General features: G+C 64.8%; 1 protein-coding gene across 1 annotated transcript in view; it reads right to left on the bottom strand.

The window, feature by feature from the left end:
* Positions 1–6,830: 6,830 nt before the first annotated feature.
* ZNF469 (zinc finger protein 469) overlaps positions 6,831–20,988 on the bottom strand; it is a 57,009-nt gene continuing 42,851 nt past the window's right edge. Inside the window, exon 3 of the mRNA XM_054534280.2 lies at positions 6,831–20,331. Coding sequence (XP_054390255.1) covers positions 8,257–20,205 — 11,949 coding nt within the window. The 5' untranslated portion in view covers positions 20,206–20,331 and the 3' untranslated portion in view covers positions 6,831–8,256. The remainder of the gene's footprint in view (positions 20,332–20,988) is intronic.

The following is a 20,988-nucleotide window of genomic DNA, read 5'->3' as shown; positions in this document are numbered from 1 at the left end:
GGCTAATTTTTGTATTTTTAGTAGAGACAGGGTTTCACTATGTTGGCAGGCTAGTCTTGAACTACTGACCTCAGGTGATCTGCTCACCTCCCAAAGTGCTGGGATTATAGGCGTGAGCCACTGCACCCAGCCTTGCTTCCTTCTTTCCATCCATAAATATGTCTTGAGCTCCCAACCCAGGTACTGAGATTAGGCGGTGAACACACACAAGTTGTCACTGTGTGTGATGGACTGTGCCAGGCAGAGGTGGTGGCCAACAGCAGTGAGTGGACAGCAGACGACACGGGGGGCTTCCATGTGCTATAAATCAGGTGGGGTGGGGGTTGCCATCTGACTAGGTGTCTAGGGGAGACCCAGTAACACTTGGGGAGGGTTTCAGGAGGAGGGCAGAGCCAGCGTGTGGCCAAGGCAGACTGTGGGCTGCAGCTCAGTTCCCCCGTCTCTGTCCACCTTGGGCTTGGCCCCGTGGCCCCGTGACCCACTTCGGTCAGTGAAGCGTCAGCAAATTGGAGGCAAGCAGAGGCTCACAGAGCAGGTGTGTGCACGGCTTCCTGAGGCCGCCTGACCTGGGGCCTTGAGGATGAAAAACTGCCTGGAGTGAGGGGTGTCTAGCCCTGCCCCTGCTGACCTGCTGGTGGGTGGCAGCTGCCAGAATGAGCCCAGGTGACGCCAGAAGACAGTCCACCCAGCCGACCTGTGGAAGCTTGGCCTGTCGTCAGTCCTGTTTTCAGCCACCAGCTTGGGGGCTGTTTGTGACATGGGCGTGGATGGTGCAGACGAACGCGGGTGAGCGGAGGCAGGGGTTGCGCACAGCTGCGGGACGCAGGGGCTGCGCATCTGGCACCGCCGGGGAAGCTCCCGGCACAGGACCCGAGGCATGACGAGGAGCCAGGAAACCTGTGCGCCATGGTGAGGTCAGCCTGGGCAGGACATCGAAAGCAGCCGTGGCCTGTGTGGTTGGTCCTAGGCGATGCTGCAGGAAGACCCGTTTGGTTTTCAAGCAGGACTTAGGAGCAATATGCGAGAGTGTGGCTATGCCAGGCTGGAAAGAAAACTGCCACGCGTTTCCAGTCTCTCTCGCCGAGAAAGATGCTTGGAGGAAGCCCTGGCCTCACAGTGAGGAGCTGGTCCAAGGTGTGGCTGCAAGACCGCGTGTCTGGCCCCAGGAAGACCCTGTTGCTGCATCTGGACATCGGCCTCCGGAATCTGAAGAGCTTGGCCACACAGCAGCCATGGCTGGCAGAGTGGAGAAGGGTCTGTCCATGAAGGTCGAAGGGGCCTTGCTCTGGTGGATGTGCCATGACATGAGATGGAAGGAGGTGGAGACAACACAGAGTGTGAAGAGGCCCGGGACCCCATGACCTTCACCAGGCAGGGGAGCGATGGGAGGTCCCTGACTGGCAGACTCAGCCGCCTCGAGGAGAGGACACCAGGCAGGGGAGTGAGGGAGGTCCCTGAACGGCAGACTCACCCGCTTCGAGGAGAGGACATGCCAGTGTGGAACCAGGCCCCAGGTGGCCGGGCTAACAGCACAGTCACTGTAGGGGGCAGGGCCCGGGCTTCGGAACCTCCTGTGGCAGTGACTGATGTGTGCCACCCTCCTCCCAGTTCCCGACAGGGGCATTGGTGGCGTTTGTCCTACACCCCGTGCCCTGCACCCCGAGGCACGGGCATACTTCACCAGAGGAATGACTTGATGGCCTCAGCCACACCTGGCCCTATCTAAATGTCAGGGCCCTGGGCCTGAGCCTGACACTGAGACACAGTGAGACTTTTGGGGAGACTTTTGGAGGGGGGAGTGTGCCCTGCATCTGGGTGGAATATAAATAATTTGTGGCCAGAGGGCAACGGTGATGGTTTTAAAACATGGCCCCAGGATCTGTGACACACCTCCGTGCGGGCGGGGAGACCCAGGCCCCGACTTGGATTTTGGCTCCGTGACTGCTTGGCCGGAAGGATGTGCGGGAAGCCACGCCACTTGGGCTCCCAGCCCAGCCCTCGAGAGGCCGGCGGCGTCTGGGTCTCGTCTTTCGGGCCCCTCGATGTTGGAACTCAATCACCATGTTGGGTGGAAGCTCACTCGGAGACGCCAGCCCCAGCAGGTGCCGCCGGCAGCAGACGAGCTGTGCCCACCCAGCCCTGCCCAAATGGTAGATTTGTGAGCAAAAGACGTGATTGTTGTTCTGAGCCACTGCGTGCCAGGGTGGCTTTTCTTGCAGCCAGAGATGACCGAGACAGAGGGTGGGAGACGGAGTCCGAGAGGGGCAGGGCCCCAGCCACGCCAGGCCCTGGGGGGCGAGGAAGCACCGAACTCCACAAGCCTCGCAGCAGGGGCCCAGGTCAGTGTGGAAGGCGCCAGCCGCTGCGTGTGCTTCTCTCCTCACAGAGAGAGCGCCACTGCCTGGCGTGAGGCCAGCAGTTCACAAACGCCGTCTCACTCCTTCTCACCACAGTCCCGGGAGGTCTCATGGAGCCCATTTTACAGACAGGGGAAACTGAGCTTGCAGTGTGAAATCCAGACGGGCGCAGGGAACCGCAGCTCCTTGCCTGGAATTGAGCCCTCAGAGGGAGCTGCTGGGAGCCAGGGCTGGAAAGGGTCTTGGACGTCACTTCGTCCATTTAACGGACGGAAGAACTGAGGCCCGGTGGGGGGTTGCTGGTGACCAGCCTGAGGCCTCTGGCCCCCAGCTCAGGGCTCTGCTGCTCCTGGGTACCTCCTCGTGCTGGCAGAACACATCTGCCCCCTCCTTGAGCCCAGAAGCAGCCCTGGGGTTCTCTTGGGCAGTGCAGGCCAAGGGGCAGTGTGTTCACCTCCCTGCCGTGCCCCGGGCCTCGGGGAGGACCAGCTCTGCCGCCTCTCCTCATGGCCACACGGCTGGTCAGTGAGACAGACGCTGCACTGGGGAAAGGGCTCTGCCGCCTCTCCTCAAGGCCACGCCAGCTGGTCAGTGAGACAGACACTGCATTGGGGAAAGGGACCATGGCCTTGGGACTCAGGCCAGGGCAGGCCTGGAAAGACGGACACCCCTGGGCCTCAGCATGGCTGTCCTGGGGCTGCGATCCACCCAGAATTGGGGACTGCCTCCCGCTGCTTCCCAGCCGGAACCTGGCGTGACCTGCTTGCTGTCCTTGCGCCAGGAGGGGGAGACACTGGGGCTGGAGCCCCCAGCTTCAGCTGCATCTCTGTGGCCCATACGTGGCACGTGGACAGAGGACACGGGCAGGACTGAGCTCCCCATGGGCTCCAGGGCCTCCAAGTCCCATCACCTCTGGGGTGTTTCAAGGAATCCCCACATCAGCCGCCCCAAAGTCACCGGGACACAGCCCCTTCCCCGGGGCCAGCCCTCTCCATCCCCCTCTCCCCACTGCATGAGCCTGGCCATCCACACATCTTCTCAGGAGAGCAGATGCTTCAAGGTGTAGGAGTGTGTAGGAGAGCCTGCTTTCAATAATGAGTTTCCTGGTAAACCGTCCCGGTAAACTGTTCCCTGAGGAGGGTGTGCCCCTATCCCACAGAACCCCCGACCCTGCCCTGCACACCTCCTCTCTGTGTGGCGGGGTGCGGGCATGAAGCCGGGCCTGCTGCTCACCACTGGCACCCTCCTACCCTCCCTCTGCTTCCTCGCCCCACAGGCTGAGACCCAAGGGCACCTGGCATGTGCTCCCCTGCCTGCGTCTCCTCCACAGCTGCCCGCCCCCTCTGTCTCCTCAGCCTGGCCCAGGGCACCCACTTCTCTCCTACCCCACTTCCCCAGCGGCCTTGGAATCTAGCCGTGGATGATGGGAAATAACGCTGCTGTCTATGGGAGCTCTCTGCATACTCATAGCCTCCCCGCCTCCCCCTGCTGCTTCGGGGCAGCCCATTGCGGGTGCTGGCCACAGAGGGACTCTGCAGTCTTGGGGCAAACTGGGCCTCAGAATCCTGGGTGGGAGAGACAGGGTCCCCAGGTTGGGAAGGTTGGTGTGGACGGTGACCCTGACTGTGCCTAGGGGGAGGGTTGGTGTGGAAGGTGACCCTGGCTGCGCACAGGGCCGGACCTCAGTGTCCACTCCCTCTGCAGGGGTCCCCGCAGGGCCTGCACAGGTCACACCCAGTGCTCCTCTGCTCCCAGCTCAAACACCTGTCCTTCAGGGAACCCTGCAGGGACTCCGCAGCACTCGCTCCTGTGGCTGTGTGAGCGACTGGCAGGCACCTGAGTGCACCCCGGGGGCCGAGTAGGCATGTGTCCGTGTGTGCGTGTGGGCGTGCGTCTGAATGCGCAGGTGTCCGCAGGGGTGAGGGCTGTGCTGTGTGCACGTGTGCAGTCAAGGGCTTCCCGCCTGTCTGTCCCCTTTAGTGTGTGGAGGTGCTGGGTGTGCACGTGGGTGGTTTGCAGGTTAGGTGGGTGTGGGGTCGGCAGGTGCGGTGCCTCTGGAGGCTGCAGGCGGCCGCCCTGCCCAGGTGGAGGCCGGGCCCCCTGGCCGGGTGAATGCTGCCACCTGGTGGCCAGGCGGGGGCTGTCCACATCCTGGATCTCCGGCCAAACAGTGGTTTCAGGCCCCACAGGAGGAGGGGTGAGTGGACAGGGGCAGGGCTCACTCCTGGCAGTCCCTGAGAAGGGACTCAGATGGCTCAGAGCAGCGGCCCTCCAATGTCAATCCCCGAGGCTGGTGGGAGCGAGTGCCCAGCCCGTCCCAGAGCCGCTGACCCAAGTGGGGTGCCCTGGATGCTGCTGGCCTGGGCCCTGCCTGAGACACACTGCGCTGAACAGGAGTGAGTGTCCCAGACTGCAGACCTGGTGGGACCTCAAGAGTCTCCACCCATCAAGTCCATGGGACCTTTTCACACACCGAGCCCAGACAGGCAGCCCCGTGACCCACCGCTGCCCCAACACCAACTTGGAGCCCCATGACCCACTGCTGCCCCAACACCAACTCAGAGCCCTGTGGGGGTGCAAGGTCCTTTCCATGCCCTTCCCTCCCACCCCCATCTACGGTCCTCCTGCGGAGCCTCCTCCCTGGGTATGAAGCCACCCGCTCACCGGCCAGGCATAGTCCCTGTGCCAGACCAGCACCTGTTCAGAAGGCCCCGCCTGGGGGTTGCGTCCGCTGGCTTCCCTGAGCCAGGCTCCTTGCACAGTGGGTGGGCAATGTGAGCAAACTGGGTGGGCAGATGGCTGCACCCCCACTCACCAGCCCCTCCTGCAGGCAGGGGCCCAGAGCGGGGAGGCGGTGGGGGTGGGTGGGCCACAGCCGCAGGTGAATTTCTCCTCTATCCAGGGAAGAGGGGCACCGTGTGCTTGGACAGAAGTGGTGAGACCCCGGTTAAGGTGTCTCATTTAGGAGCTCTGCTTCCCGTGGAAGAGGGGAGGAAAGCGAGGCTGGTGAGGCAGGGAGGGCTGGGGGCCTCCTCTGAGCAGCCTCCTCATCTGTCCAGTCGGGGGTCTACTCTGACCCACCCTCACTGGAGAGGGTCACTTGTCTCCTGGACACTGGGATCTTTGAGGGGCTCTGTAGGGCACAGGAGGCTGGGTGGGGAGGGTCTCCTTGTTCCACTCCTCCTGCGGCCCTGGCCCCTTCCCTGCGTCCCCCTCAATGGAGCCACTCTGCTCCCTGAGGACCCCATCCCAGAGCCAAGAAGTTTTGGAAACAGAGTGGGAGACTGAGGCAGTGCTGCTGACGGCCTCATGATCTTCGTGTGTTAACAAGCGGGAAGGTGTGGCTGCCCTGCTGGGAATCGTTTGTAAGATCCCACCCAGGTCCTGCTGGGGTCTAGAGCTCCCCATGCCCCCAGCCCCTGCAGCTGGCATGAGGGTGTCCGACACCCACCCCGAGACCAGGGCTTTGAGGTCAGGTGCTGCCCTCCCCACGCTGGGTCCCTTCGCAGACGCCCTCACGGTGTGAGTTCCGCCAGCAACAAGCGGAAGGCGGGGGAGGCCCAGCGCCCACCTGGGGGAGGGGTGAAAGCTGACCAAGTCCATTGGCCAAGAAGATGAGAGGATGCCGTGATGGTCAGTGGCAGATACTTCCACAGAACATTCCAGAAGACAGTCTCAGGAGAAGCTTGGAAGGGCACATGAGGGAGCAGGCTTTGAGGCAGGGACATGTGGACACCTTCAGGGACCAGAGTGTGGGAGAGAGGAGGGGACACAAGGCTGTGTCTCTGTGTAGGTGAGGGGGCCTGGCTTCCCAGCCTGGGAGGGCTGCGTCCTGGCATGTGAAGGCTGGAAAACTCACACCAGACGGGTGCCTGGGGGGAGGCCCGAGGGTGCAAAGCCCAGGCCCCACGCCCACTCTCCCTCAGCCCAGCCCCATCCCTCCCTGGGCTCCCTGGGCTGCTTCTGATGTGCGGGAGGGGCTCCAGGGCACCTCAGCCTCCCCTCTGTTCCTCCTGGGGGGCGAGAGGGGGGGCTCACTGAGGATGGCCGGGGTGGGCTTGCCCCTTTCTGGAAAACCTGGCCACCCCTCACTGCTGAAGGGGTGGTGTGTTCCTCCTGGGGGGCGAGGGGTCCTCAGTGAGGATGGCCGGGGTGGGCCTGCCCCTTTCTGGAAAACCTGGCCACCCCTCACTGCTGAAGGGGTGGTGTGTTTCTCCTGGGGGGCAAGGAGGGTCCTCAGTGAGGATGGCCGGGGCGGGCTTGCCCCTTTCTGGGAAACCTGGCCACCCCCCACTGCTGCAGGGGTGTCACTGGGTCCTGCACGAGGCCCAGCAGCCCTGGCTGGGCACTTGGCCCACGGTGGCCCGAGAGTGGCAGCCGGCGCAGACACCCTGGGAGCCAAGTTCTGAGGCTCAGGGAGGTGCAGGCCAGGGTTGGGGGCCGGCGGGAGGACAGACGTCACGCAGCTGGAGGTTTTCTGCGAAAATAGTGGGAATATATTTGAAAAGACAAGTCACTATGATGTTTACAGTACAACCTCAGGGCCCCTCCGCTCTTGGTTTACGACACTCCGGAGGCAGGAGGCATTTTGAACGGCCCACAACACCTTCCAGAGAGGCGGTCTGGGCCTGATTTGGTCTCTTTCAAATATCAAAATAAAAACTTTTGACATACACATTGCACCCAAGGTAAAAACTAAACAATAGAGCAAAACAAACCATGGATCTTCAAGATTCTTACGGAGAGAAGGAAGCCCTCTCACCCTTCGACCCACCTTCACAGGCACGACTCTGTGAGAGGACAGGTGCGTCCCGGGCCTGGGTCAGGTCAGTGCACGAGGCTGCCCTGGCCGGGGCAGCAGCTCTGCAGCCCCAGCCCTGAGCATCCCCATCTGGCAGCACAGACCTCGGGCTTGCAGCCCGGCAGGGGAGGCAGGGAGAGCGCCGCCACGCGGGTGCCCGTGCCCTCGATGCAGCCATGGTGGGGCCTCCCTGACCCCGTCTGTCCCACCCAATACCCCCATTAAAAAAAAAAAAAAATCAAGGAAGCCTGTATTCACATTACAACACGAAAATAGCACCAGAAACTTCAGAGTAACATTGCAGATAGGTGGAGCCCAGAGCTCCGTGCAGCAGGGAGGCTCTAGAGGGCGGCCATGGAGGCTGGGGGGGGAACGGGGAGGGCCCGCGGGAGCTGGCACAGGGGCGGTTTCTTCCCAGTTCCATACGGGAACCCAGTTCCCAGCGTCAAGGTGCGCTAGAGATGGGCTTTTCTCCTGCAGCGCAAATGGAGGCTGGCATGAACCTGTGGTCAGAGGGAGGAGGCATGACCCTGTGGTCAGAGGGAGGAGGCCTGTTGTGCTCTTGGGGGACCAGGCGGCTCAGAAGCAACCCTTCTAAGTAGTGAGCACTGCCTTCCCCCACGTGGTTTCTAAGGTCACTTTGGAATTCCAGCAACAGCAGCAAGACTAAGAGGGAACCTGCCACCATCCCACGGCTGCCTTAACTTACTTCCCTTCTCCATGTGGGGAACGGGAGGTTGTGCAAATCTCCAAACATTGGCTTCTATGGTGTTGGTGTCCACAGGGTGCAGGGGTGTGGGTTGGGGGGATGGGCTGCTGTCTCTTCAAGTACTTGGTACCAAGAAAACAGCTGTGTGGACTCAAAAGGGCTGCAGTGGCCCCGTCTTTCACCCCCAGCCTTCCAGCAAGAAAGGGAATGCTGCCCACCCTGGGCCCTGTTCAAAGCATCACCACCTCAGCGCTGACATCAAGGCCTGAGCAGTTGCACAAGAAGTCAAGTGGTCACAGAGTGGACCATCTCAGGGAGCTGGAGCTGGCCAAGGAGGCAGGCCTAGACAGGAACCCCCAGCTCTGCTCCCAGGCTCTTGCTCCTAGAAATTACTCAGAAGCATCTTTCTTTAAAGGGATTTTGAAGCCAGTTAGTCTCTGCCCGAAGAGCTGGCTGAGGAGGTCACTCTGGGCCTCGGCGGTCCGGTGGGTGTGCGGCTCGGCAGGTTCAGCACCGTGGACAGCTGTGCCCCTCTTGGGGGGCCTGAGCAGGGGTCTCCCCTGGGGGAAGGCCTTGCCCAGTCTGTCCTTCCTGTGTGTGTGGCCCGGCTCTGCCTTCCGCTGCTCTGACGGTAGCGGCCTGGGTTTGTTCTGGCTGTTGGGCTTGGGCTTGGTCGGGAGCACACGGCTGGGAGTTGCCTGCTTCCGAGGGGTCCGGGGGGGCTTGTCAGGGGCCGAGGGGGCTCTCCCGAAGCTCCCCACACTTTCACTCCTGGTTGGCCCTGGGACCTGGCCCTTTCTCCTCTTCATGCTGCTTTCTCCCTTCTCCTTGGGACCTGGGCTCCCGTGGGGCCCCTGCTCACCAGCTTCCCTTGTTCCCTTGGTGCAGCTTTTGGCCTGGGCTCGAGGGGGGAGCCTGTCTGGTGCAGGGCTCCGGCTGGGGAAGCTGGGCTTGGCTGGGGTGGTGGCTGTCTCGCTCTGGAGCTGCCCGCTGGCTGGCTGGGGCTGGCTGCCACCTCCTGTCTTGGTGCCGGGGCAAGGGCTTCCACTGCCCTGGGAGCTGGGGCCTGGTTTGGCTTTGGGGGTGGCGGGCTTCATCCCATTCTCTGTGCCACGGGCCAGCTCCCCGGGTGCCAGGCTCCCCACCGCCTTCCTCGGGTGCACTGGGAACTTGAGTGCTTTGCTGGGGGTGGATGCTGCCGACCTGTCCTTTGATGAGCTCTGGCAGCCCGCAGGCTTGGTGGCACTGCCCTTGTGGAAGGCGCCGCCGGGCCCCCCCTCAGACACCATGTGGCTTGAGGACACCTCCTTCTCTTTCTGAAGCAGGGTGTGGTCTTCCTGGAAATGGTCAGGGGTACATCTGCCACGGGCACCCGGGGCCCTGCGTTTCCCTGAGAACAGGAGAGGAGCCCTCTTTCCCTCTGCATCTTGGCCTCTGGCTCCCGGCCGCGGCACAGATGCCCCCAGAGGGAGAGCTTGCTGGAGAAGAGGCCCGGGGCTGCCTGGGGAAGCCTCGTTCTCTGGCCTCTCCAGGGCTCCGTCCAGCACGCAGTCCCCTCTGCCATCAGCCAAGGCAGCTGGGAAGGGAGACAGAGACGGCGGGGGACACTCCTGGTGGTTGGATGGCAGATCACAACCCCTGATCGGGTGGGTCACGGGGTCTACAGGCCTCTCCAGGGTCTCGGGCCATCCCTTGGTGGTGCTGGGAGCCACCTCCGAGCACAGGTGGAGCAGGGCTGGGAGGGAGCCCTCACTCAGGATGGGGCTGCTTCCCCGGGGAAGAGGCCTGTCCTCGCTGGGCCCAGGGGCGCTGCCGGGCATGGCCACCCTGCGCCGTTTGCTGGGCAGTGTGCCCTCGAGGGCCCGGGCCTTCTGTCCCGGCGCTCCCGGCCTCCGCACGCCGCGGAACGTGAAGGGCTGCCGCCCCCTCCTGAGGTGCTTGTCCATGTGGCGGTCGAACTGCTCCTTCTTGGCGAAGGTGTAGTTGCAGGAGCTGCAGGCGAAGGACTTCTTGATGATGCGCATAACCGTGGCGCAGAGCTCGCAGGCATACAGCGGCGTGTGCTGCAGCTCCGGCCGCTCCCGCAGCCCGTGCGCCCCGCCCAGGTGTGCCAGCAGCTCCCCGTGCTCGGGGTAGACCCGGGGGCACCGGGGACACAGGTAGACGCGCTGCGGGCTGTGCACCGCCAGGTGGCGCTGCAGCTTGAAGGGCTTGGGGAAGCGCTTCCCGCAGTGGTGGCAGTCGCGGGAGGGGTCCTTGCAGGCCTCGTGCACCGGGGTGGCTTGCAGAAGGGGCTCCCCGCCGGCCCAGGGGTCGGGGGACGGGCCGGGGGTCGTCTTGGGGGGGCCCGGGCTGCCGGCGTCAGCCAGGGCGTTGGCGGAGGCGCCGTCTGGTGTCGCGGCCCCGTCTGGGTTGCTGGGGGTGCTGCGCGCTCGGGGTTTTGCCCTCTCGCCCGGGCTCTCTTTCCTGGCTTCTCCCTCTTGCCCGCACGGGTCTCCCGGGCTCCCGGCGGCCTTGCCGGCGGAGCGCTTGCCCCTGTGGTGTTTGGGCGCGGGTTCCATGATGCTGTTCAGAAGGTGGGCGATGGCGCCGCTGCCCTCCAGGCCTCCGGACGGGTCCCCCAAGGACCTCCGCGCCTGCCCCCTGCGGGCGAAGCGGGCCGCGTGCTCACGCAGGTGCTCGTTGTACATCCAGACGTCGGCCACCTCCTTCAGGCACATGCCGCACGCCCAGGGCCCCGCCTTGCTCTGCGCGTGCCTCTCCTGCAGGTGGCCCCGCAGCAGCTCCCGCGAGCCGAACCTGCGCTCCACGCACATGTAGCAGGTGGGCGGCGGCGCGGGCGTGTGGGCCAGCTTGTGCAGGTCCAGCTCGCCCAGGCTGCGGAAGCGCTGGAAGCACACTCTGCACTTGTAGGAGGCCCGCTTGCCCTTGGCCGGCCGGCCTCTGCCTTGGGCCCTCCCTGCCCCTGCAGCCTCCTCTGTCCTTCGGCTCTGTGGCCCCTGTGAGCTCGCCGTGGCCTCGAAGTCTAAGAAGCTGGGGCCGGGGAGACCCACGGGGTCTTCAAAGGGTCCCAGAAAGCACAGGTCTTGCATCTCAAACTTGGTGCTGAGCACCTCAAAGTCCGCGGCACGGAGCGGCAGCAGGTGGGTGTTCCCGGGAAGCCCACCGTCACAGCGTTCTCTCTCCAGGCTGGGGGGCTCGGGGCTCACATCTCCGAGAGAAGAGGAGGAGTCATCGGCAGGGGCCGGCAGCTCCAGGCCTCGCCAAGACGCTGGGACCATGTGCAGCTCAGGAATGGCCTCGGGCCGATCGTCCTCGGGGCAGTGGGAGGGCAGCTTCTCTGCACCGGTTTCCCTGCTGGACTCCAGGGCCCACAGGCTGAGGCCGGGGGCCCAGGGGTCAATGCCAGGCACCCTGCTGTTGAGGAACCCATCCAGGAGGAAGGACTCGGGCAGACCTGCGGGATCCTCGTCCTCCCACGGGTCCTCATGGCAGAGGCAGAGGGAGCCGGAGTCGCTGAGGTCCGTGGGCAGGCGGGCTGGGCCCAGCGTGGGGCCACCGCCCTCCTCAAAGCTGGGCTGGGTTGGCAGCGAGCGCACCGGCTTCTCACAGCGCTTCCCATAGACACGCGGGTTCCTCTTTCGAGTCAAGCGGCCGCCTGGAGGGAAGAGCTGGGAGAAAGAGACCTCATCATCAAACAAGCTTGGAGGATCTTTGGCATTGGAGCCGGAGCCGGAGGCATCAGGAGTGGGGGCCTCAGGCCCCTGGACTCCACCCTGGGTGTCTGGGTTGTCCGGGAGGCCCTGGAGGCAGCTGCTGGTGGTGCTGTCCGCCGGAGAGCTGGAAGTCTCGGGAAAACCCAGGGGGCCCAAGGGGGTCGTTTTCTCCTCCCAGATGCCTTCCTCTGATCGGCTGTGGGCCCCGCTGCTGTCCTCCGCAGGCTCGCTCCCAGACTCTTTGCACACACCCAATGCCTTGGTCTCTCTTGGTCCCCAGAACCCCCTTGCCGAGGCTCCCTTCTGCCCAGCTGGCTGTTCCCCCAGAGCTGCACCGTCCATCCTCCCTGGACACAGCATCCGATCTCCAGGTGGCTTCTGGGCCCCAGTCTCCCCTGCACACAGAGCCTCCAGGTCAGTCTCTGCTGCACCCTCCATCACCCCAGGTCCCGGAGTGGCCAAGCGAGGCGGCTGCTCCCCGTCAGCCTCAGGCCCTCCTTCCACAGAGAGGCAGTGGCTCGGACGGGCGGCGTAACTGGCCATCGCAGGGGATGGTCTGGAGCCGCGCCCATCTGAAATCACATCAGGAGATAGTGGAAGAGCGCTCTCCTCCCGGAGCCTTCTCCCTCTCGGCTTTCCCCTTTTCTTATTTGACTTCCCCTCTGAGTGGCTAGGAGAGTCCACGGTGGGCTCTCGGCGCCACCTCCGGCCTTCTCTTTTCTCTGCTTGTTTGGGATGGAGCTCATCTTCCCTGGCCTGGTCAGGTGTGGGCTTGGAGGCCGGAGTTTTCACATCTACCTCATGCTCAGTAGGGCTTGGAGGGTGCAGCTGCTGGCTGTGTGGGGAGCCCGGTGTTCTGAGAACCTCCTTTGAGCCCTGGGCAGGCGGTGGCTGGGTGACATGGCTGGGGTCTCCCCGCGAGTGATTTGGTCTCTCCTTCCCAGGCACCTTGCGGCTTTTCTTCCTGGGGGGCTGGCACTTTTGGGCTAGGGGCTCTAGAGGCTGCTGAGCAGGCAAGGCCTCTGGGCTCGGCTCCGCGGGGGCTCCCGGGTGTGGCCGGTGCTTCCTGGCCTTGTGCCGGCTCAGGCCCGGCCCGGAGCGGAAAGAGGCTGCGCAGACCTCACAGGTCACAGGCCCATGTGGAGCTTGGCCCTTCCACTGGCCGTTCTCTGTAGATGCAGGCTTCTTTTTATAGCCACGGGGCCTCTGTTTGAGGTCTTGGGGGCTGAGGGGGTCCCCCTGGGGAGTCTGGTGGGAGGCATTTCTGTGGCTTTGGGGGGAGTCAGACTGGAAGTCACTGGCTGTGCTGCTTGGAGCTGTGGTTCTTCCCAAGCACAGTCCCGTGGAAGGGCAGGTGACCCTGGGCATCTTGGTAACACCAGAGCGCCCGATCTCAGGGGTCCCTGGGTCCTCCGGCTCCTTGCTGCTGGTCCCCATCTCACCTTCCAAGCAGGCAGGGGAGTCCGGCCCTGCACCCTGTAGCATGGGAGGCTCAGTGGGCACAGCTGTGACAGCCTGGCCCTCCCTGTGTCCGAGGCGGGCAGTATTGCTTGGAGAATATGAGGAGTGGCCCGTGGGCATCCTGTCAGGGTTGGTGTGGGGCGGGGCTCCCCTGCTCTGGGGGTCTGGCCCTGGGAGTCCCCTGCCTGCCTGTGCCTCATCTTCGGTGGGAGTGCTGGACAGGCCTGCAGCCCTGACGATCACGCTGGGGGAGACGGCCCCCGCCAGGGGAGGAGAGGTGGCCCGGCCAGGAGACTCCCACAGCTTCTCTTTTCTGGAATCCTCTGGAATTCTTAAAGTGTTGTCTTTGGGGCTGTCCCCACCATGAGTGCAGGTTACAGCACTGACGGAGCCAGGATGCCAGGAGGATGGGTCTTCCAGGGGGCTGCCCTCCCCCTGGAGAAGGCAACGAGCCAGGGCTTCCTTGGGATCGCAGGGGCTTGTTGTCAAGGACAGGGGAGCCATTGGGGAATCCTCAGCCCCAGCAGTATCTGTTGTGGCTCGGACACCATCTGCCTCTTCCAGAGGTGCCCAGGCAGGAGAACAGGCCAGCAGGTGCTGGGGGCCGGGAGGGTCCTTGCAGGATGGAGATGCTGGCAGCTGCCCCCCCAGCCCACCTTGGGCCCTGGTGGCACTGGAAGGCGAGGTAAGTGGGTCTTCATGGGGCAGGGGCCCAAGGCTGCAGGGCATGCGGGTGGCTGAAGTGGGTGAGGGGGCACAGGCAGCCAGGTCCCCGACAGAGGGTGCTGGGCTATCCCCTGTGGCCAGCGGCGGCTTGTTCAGGCTTGGGCTGGACGCCCTTTCTGGAGTCCGGCCCTCAGATCCATTTCGGGTGTGGGCTGCTGTCAAGGCCAGCGCCAGGGACTCCCTATCAGGGGACGGGGGGCTTGGGGTGGGCTGGGCCTCCTCCTGAAGGCTCATGGCTGTCCTGCTTCCCTTGCGTTTCTCTAGCAGGACTGCACCCTCGGCGGGGCTGGCCAGCGCTGTTTTGGGACTGGCATTGACTGAGGCGTGGTTGTCCGTCCCCACTGGGCTCACCCCGTTCTCTGGCTGAAGCCAGTTGGCTGTGCCTTGGCCCTGGGTTTTCTCAGCTTGGCCAAGCAAGCCCCGATGTCCATCTGCCTGCAGCCCCAGCTGATGTCCGGCCACTGCAGGGAGAGTTGTCACCTGCACACCCCCTGGGGAGCCCTGGGCGGGGCCACAGGCCACCTTCCCTCTTTCCACAGTGCCCCTTTCCAGACCTGAGGGGTTCACTCGTGGAGGGCTCTGGGCAGCAGATGTTAGCTCCTGCAAGCCCAGGATGCCATCTTTACTCTCAGCCACTCCAGGCCCTGGGAGCTGAAGCTGACATATGGGGGCGCTCAAAGCTGGGTCCTGGGACCTCCTGCTGGGGTGGGTGTTGGACACACAGGCAGGACTTGGCACAGGGACCAACCAAGCCTCCCTGCCCCGGGGGGCAGTCAGTGAGGAGGCCCCCGCCGGTGCAAACTCATTACCCTCAAAGCCAGGCCTCCCTGCTGTGGGGTGGAGGTGCCCACCTGCTCTGCCTGCAGAATGTCCCTGGGCAGCATGGCTGGGACTGGCACCAAAAGGCCAGGTGGCATCCAGAGGTGGAGCCCCGTCACCCTGAAATGCCAAGTCAGGGGCCAGATGGACAGCAGGGCTGCCAAAAGCTTCTGGAGCAGGGGCCTCTCGGTGGGGCTGGTCTGCTGTGCCGGGTTCTGGGAGGAACCCTCCTCTCTGTGCAGCGGCCTCTTGGTGGGGCTTGTCTGCTGTGCCCAGTTCTGGGAGGAACCCTTCTCTCTGTTCACAGGGAAGCGGCCGCAGGGAGTCTTCACTTTCTTGTGAGCTGGCGGCCTCCTTATTCTTAGGAAATGAAAGTTCCTGGTCGGGGCTGCACTTCACTAAACTCCCAGCATCCAGCTGTGGCCCGGGCTGCTTGCTGGGGTCAGGCAGGCAGACATCTGTGGGGGGCCCGCTGTCTCCTTCTGCCTGGCAAAGTCCAGTCTTGGAGGCTCCGGCTTTCTGCACCGGCTGAAACTGGAAGTTGGCTCCCCTGGGACTGAAAGGAGCCCCAGAAACCAGGTCTTCGTGGGCACAGGAGAGAAGGGCTGCGTCTCTCGGATGGAAGGAGGCTGGGCAGGGCCACGTCCCCCTGGGCCCCCCCTGAACCCTTTCCACGGTGGCCACAGCCGATGCTGCACCATCCCGATGTGCAGTGGGTTCCCCAACGCACGTGAGCTCAGCTGCCGAGAACGTGTCCTTGTGGGGTGCAGTGGCCTGGCAGGTGCGCCGTTGGGAGGGTGGCTCTGTGCCTGTGCCCAGCTCCATCCTGCCCACAGACTCAGCTTCTCCGAGCTCTCTCGGGGCCCCATGTGTGTCTTTGCTCCTTTGCAGCTGACTTTCTAATTCGGTGACCAATTTCTGGATCTCCAGTTCGTCCTCAGACAGGTGACTCATAAGAGCAACACTACATCCACTCCCCTTCCCAGGCAAAGACGGGGCGGCGCCGGGAGCCACTGTCTGTTCAGGGGGACACGTCTTACTGAGCACCTTTCCCCCCGAGAGATCAGGAAAATGGCTAGGCAGCATCGGGGATACTTCCTCAAGCAGCAAAAAAGAGGGGTACGGTGGATCTGATGGCACCGTCTTCTGGGGAGGGTCGGCACATGCGAACGGCAGCCGGGAGTCCCTGTTTGCAGACAGGCTGCCATAGAGGGGCGGGTCGAATCTGTCCACCGGCAGGTCTGGGAAGAGGGATGTGGACTCCAAGGTCAGTGGCGATGCAGCTCTACCTGGCTCTGTCTCAGCCGTGCCAGGTGGGCTCCTCGGCAGCTGTGGCTCAAGGGAACCGGCATCCTCGCCTTCCTGGCAAAGGCAGGAGCTGCTGGCCGGCGGGGCATCCCTGGCTGAGGGCTTGGGGTGCAGTTCTTCCAGGAAACAGCCAGCCAGATCTTTGGGTCCGAGGAACAACTCACTGTGGGGGCTGCTGTAGGGCTGAGGCCCGTTTTTGGCAACTGGAACCCCCAAGGGGTCTCCGTTAAAACCAGCAGGGTCACAGCCAAAACTGGAGATCTCTGAAGACGGAACACTGGGTTTGGGGCAGGCGGTACTTGAAGGGTTAGCCATGGGTGCCAGAAATTCTCCAGGCTGGTGGGCAGGGGGGTCCTCACTGTTGTGGGAGACCGGGGCCTGTGTGCACCCAGGACCACCCAGCAGGCTGCCCACACCTGGCGTTGGCGAGCTTCCCTGGGGCGCCGTGTTGGCGAGGCTTCCCGATAGCTTGGGGGTGCGGGTGTCATGTCTGCTGGGCTGCGGCTGCTCTGGCGTCAGGAGACGGGGGCTTGCTCCCATTTCTCCCACACAGGCGTCTGGAGGAGAACGCAAAGCCTCTGTGAATTCTGTGCTGTCCGGGGCTGACTTTTTGGCAATTTCAGGCTCCTTGGCCTCCTGGGGGAAGTCCAGCGACGGGCGGGTTTCCTCTGAGGTCTCGGTGTTGGTGGGGACCTGCGGGGGATCCTTGGGGGCCACTGAGGGGCGATCAGCACACTTGGGGCCTCTCTCCCTGGCGGCTGCTCCCGCCTCTAGGCTTCGAGATGGGCCATGGGCCTGAGGGCTCCTGCGGGGGCCGGGGCGAGGCCTGCCCGGCTCCTCGGGGTTCGTGGGGGCTCTGTCCCCGCCGGCTTCCTGCCTCACTGCCTTCCGGGGTTTCTGTTGCTGCTCATCCTCTCTGGGACCCTGGGTCAAGTCCATTTCCTTTCTCTTCTCGCCTCGGCACCGCCGGCCTCTGAAGCCGGGGCCCCGCTGCGGAGGCTGCTCGTCCTCCTCGGACTCCGAGGCGAAGTCGTACTCGCGGAGCCTGCGGTCCTCAGCTCGGGGCTGGGGCCTCTCCGCCTTCAGGGAGCCGCGCCTGTCCACCCGCCGCCCCAGCCGCCGGTAGCGCTTGTTCTTCTGCTGCACGATTTTCAGGATGAGCTCCTTGCCCCAGGTGCCGCCCCGAGCCTTCCTCTTCCTGGGGTCCTTCCTGGGGGGCAGCCGGAGGCGCTGGGAGCTCCGGGTCTCCTCCGAGAGGGCGGTGGCTCTCGGGACCTGGGGGGCGGGGTCTGCACAGCTCTGGGGGGCCTGAGTTCTAGGGCCCCGGGGGCGGGGTGCGGGCCGCTCCCCAAGACTGCCCTTCCTCCTGGGCCTCAGGCCGGAGGCTCTGCTGCCGCCGCCCGACCCCGACCCCTCTGCTGCGCCGCCCGTGTCCAGATCCTTCCGGAACAGCTTCAACTGCTTCCCTCTCCTCTGCTGCCTGCCCTGGCTGGGCGCATCCGCCTCGATGGGGGCCAGACCCAGGGAACGCGTTTTGGGTCTCCCTCGGGCTGGGCAGCCCCTGTCCCCAGGGCGGGGGGTTTGGGGGTCCGGCGTGGCTGCTGGGAGCGGGGGCAGAGCTTTGTTCTCCGGAGTCACCCCCGCCTTGGTCTTAAGGGGCTGTCCAGTGCTGGGACCTCTGGGGCCAGAAGGCTCCTCGTCCGCAAAGACGTCGATGAAGCTGCTGTCGATCTCGGGGTTGTCCGACTGGTACTCCATGCCGTTGAGCGCCTCGGTGATGAGGCTGTCCAGCTTGGCGTCATCCTCCATGTCCAGGTCCGAGGCAGGGAGCGGGAAGGGGGTGGCGGCCAGGCTGGGCAAGAAGCCGGTCCTCAGGGGGTCGTCTTTGCCCTCGGCCTGGGCGTCCCCAGCTAACAGGAAGGTCTTCGTGTGGTTGAGCAGGCCTGGATGTGCGTCGGCAGGGACTTTGGGGGCAGCGGTGGGAGAGGGGAGCCCAGGGGGGCCTGGAGACCGCTGGTGGCCATCCTTGGCCCTGGCCAGGAGCAGGCCACAGAACTGCCGGTGCGCCAAGAAAGCCGCCAGGCTGCTGTAGTTGCGGTCACACTGCCTGCAGGTCAGCAGCACGTCCAGCTGGTCCAGGCTGGCGCTGCTGAGGGAGAAGTGGTGTGTGGGGTACGGGGGCGGCGCGCGGGGGAAGCCCTGCAGCCCTCCCCGACCCACCTCGGGGCCGTTGTGGGAGAATGGGGTCTCCTCCAGGCACCGGAAGGCACCCTCGGCTCCCAGCCCATCTGCAGGAAAAGGAAAGGCCTTGGCTGGCTCTGGCTGGTAGTGGGTGGGGAGGGAGTGGGGGGGCTCCGGGGACGGGAAGGGGCTGCCCGTCTCCTGGGGGTGAGTAGGTGGGTGGAAGAAGGCCGAGGGCCCAAGGGAGCCGGGGAGCTGGCTTTCCTCTGAGCTGGGGTTGGCCGGGCTGCTGGACATTGGCGACAGGGAAGAGCAGGTGCTGCCGGCCGTGTTGGTGGCTGGTGACGGCAGCGGGGACTCGCTGGGGGAGGCTCCTACTACCCTCGGTGGGGGCAGGCTGGGTGTCCCGTGGGGTGAAACCTGGGGCTGGGCCACCCCGAAGAACAGGGGCTGAGCCCCAGGGTCTGTCATTCCGTTGTAGGTGAACAGTGCTGGGGAGCCGCCCTGGCTGCTTCTCACGGCTGGCAGCTTCTCTCTGGGTCCTGGTGTCTTGCCAGCAGTGCCCAGGGCTCCTTGGCTGCCCCCCTGCCACTCGGGGGCCCCCGCGGGGAAAGGCAGCCGGCTCAGCATCTCCATTCCGTGGGGACTTGGCCCGGCGGTCGGCAGCACCTGGGGCCAAGGCAGGGGGGCACTCTGGGGGAGGCAGAGCCGCTGGCCTGGGCTGGGCTGGCCGTTAAAGAACATACTCCTGGTGGCAGCCAGGGGGCCCCCAGGAGGTGTGGGGTAAGGGGCTGCTGTGAGGTCCCATAGCTGGGGCAGCCTGGCGGGTGGGGGCCCTGGGGCAGCCAGCTCAGTGTCCAGAGGCCCCGGGCTGGTATCCACCCCGCTGGCTCCGTACGCCTGCCCTGGAAAGTGCCTCTGGGGTAGGGAGCTAGGGGGCCCTCTTGTGCTCCCCGGCCCATCCTGGGCTGAGGGTGGTCTTTCGGGAAGGATTTTGGTCAGGCTCTTGTGCAAACTGTCAGAGAAGGGTCTCGGGGCCGAGTGAGCAGCTCCAGGGGGAGAGAGGGCACCACTGAGGTCGCTGTGGGGGTTCAGGCCACCTGGCTGGCCCTGGTAGCAGGGCAGGGGTGAGGGTGCAGGCTGGGTGGGCAGTGGGTAGGCAGGGCCCGTGCCCACGGCCTCCTCCGGCCACGCTCCCTGGGGCTGATGGAAGGCAAACACCAGTGGCCCGTCGGTGAATGCGTGCCCAGCCACATCCGCAGGGAAGGGTTTTGTGCTGGCCCCATGCAGTGCTGGGAAAGGGAAGTGGAAGGAAACTCCCCTGGGGCTGCCGCCGGGCCTGCTGCCTTTGGAAACGGGTTCCGGCTCGGCGGGGGGAACCCCGAAATTAGCACCTGGGAAGCTATTCTCAGCAGCGGGAGGCCAGGAGTCGGTCCCACTGGCCTGGAATTCGGGATAGGAACTGGGCTGGAGGGGGCTGGTGCCCCTGCTCTGGGGGGGCCCTGGGGCTGGGGGCCTGGGGGTGGCGCTTGGTGAGGTATAGTTGGTGGAGGTAAAGCTGGAGGGTGTCTCCTGGAAGCACCTGTGGAAGCCAAGCTCTTCGGCGGCGGGTTGGGCCTCAGTCTTTGGGAGGCCCGGCCTCAGTGGAGCTCCAGTCCCAGGGCCCTGGGGGGCGTCCGCCTCAGGGAGCTGGGCAGCCTCCAGCTGTGGGTTCTCTGGTGTCTCGTCCAGGGTGGGCTTGGTCCTCGAGCTGGCGATGCTCAGACTGTAGCGCTGCGGGGGGCTGCCCTCTGCCCTGCCCGCCAGCCTTGAGGGAGCCTGCAAGGGGCTTCTCCCCGGTGGGGTCTGGGGGCTTCCCCCCTTCCCAGGGGTGCTGCTTGGGGCCTGGCCTCTCAGGGGTGGGGGCTCGAGCTCCCCATCCCTGGCCTGCCTTGGCTGGGCCTCGGGGAGCTCCATGGCCTGGGCTCGGCCGCCAGCCTCCCTGGCACCCTTGGTGGTCCTGGTAGCTGGGGTGTTGTCCTCCAGTGGGGGCTGGGAGGGGCGCCCCAGGCTGCTGGCAACTTGGCGGGGCTGCAGGTCTCCAGTCATGGTGGGGGGCGGCGCTCCTCGGGGGCGCTCCCCAGGCATGGCCCCTCCGTCCTGGCGCTAGGACAACGCAGCTATCCGAGGGGGGCCCCGCGGAATGGGCCGGACGGCCATCCTCAGCCCTCGATGGGCCCCAGGGAAGCCTGCGCTCATGGTCCTGAGTGGAGCCTGGAAGGAAAGGTCACAGGTGAGTGGGGCAGAGGAGCTGGGTGGCCCTCGCCTAGATAGGGAGCTTCCAGGCTCTCCATGCGGGTGTGGCCGGGCCAGAAGCAGAAGAGGCTGCGTGCAGCCGTCACAGAAGCTCTGAGCTTAGAAGGGATGCTCGGCTCAGCCCCTACCTAGAAGCAGGAAGGGAGAGGGCATCCCGCCAGATGGAGCAGGGACCCTTCCCCGTCTCAGGGAGAAGAGGGGCGGTGGAGCGCAGAGAGCGAGTGGAGGGGGGAGGGAGGGGGGAGCTTTCTGGGGTATGAGAAGGCCACTTACAGCCTCAGAGCAGTCCTTGGCCAGGCTGTGGAGAGGACAGGCCCCTGTGTGGGGCACAAGCTCCCAGCCTGCAGGAACTGCCCCAGGGCAGGGTCCTGGCAGCGTCCAGGAGGGCCCAGGTGGATGCCTACACCTGCCATGGGGAGGGCCTTCAGGCAGGAGGCTGCGTTGCAGGAAATAGGGGACTGAGGCAGCAGAAGCTCAACCTGAACCACTCAGGGCCTGGGCGGCTGGTTCCAAGCGGGGCCTCCCCTGCCATCAGCCAGGGTCTCCGTGCCACCAGGCCTTACAGGGTAACCTCCAGATCCTGCTCCTGGAAGCCCCCAGCCTCCGGACGGTGCC

This window comes from Pongo abelii, chromosome 18 (assembly GCF_028885655.2).
Source record: "Pongo abelii isolate AG06213 chromosome 18, NHGRI_mPonAbe1-v2.0_pri, whole genome shotgun sequence".
Lineage (NCBI taxonomy): Eukaryota > Metazoa > Chordata > Mammalia > Primates > Hominidae > Pongo > Pongo abelii.
Note: the sequence above shows the minus strand (reverse complement) of the source record. Positions and strands in the feature narration are given on the sequence as shown.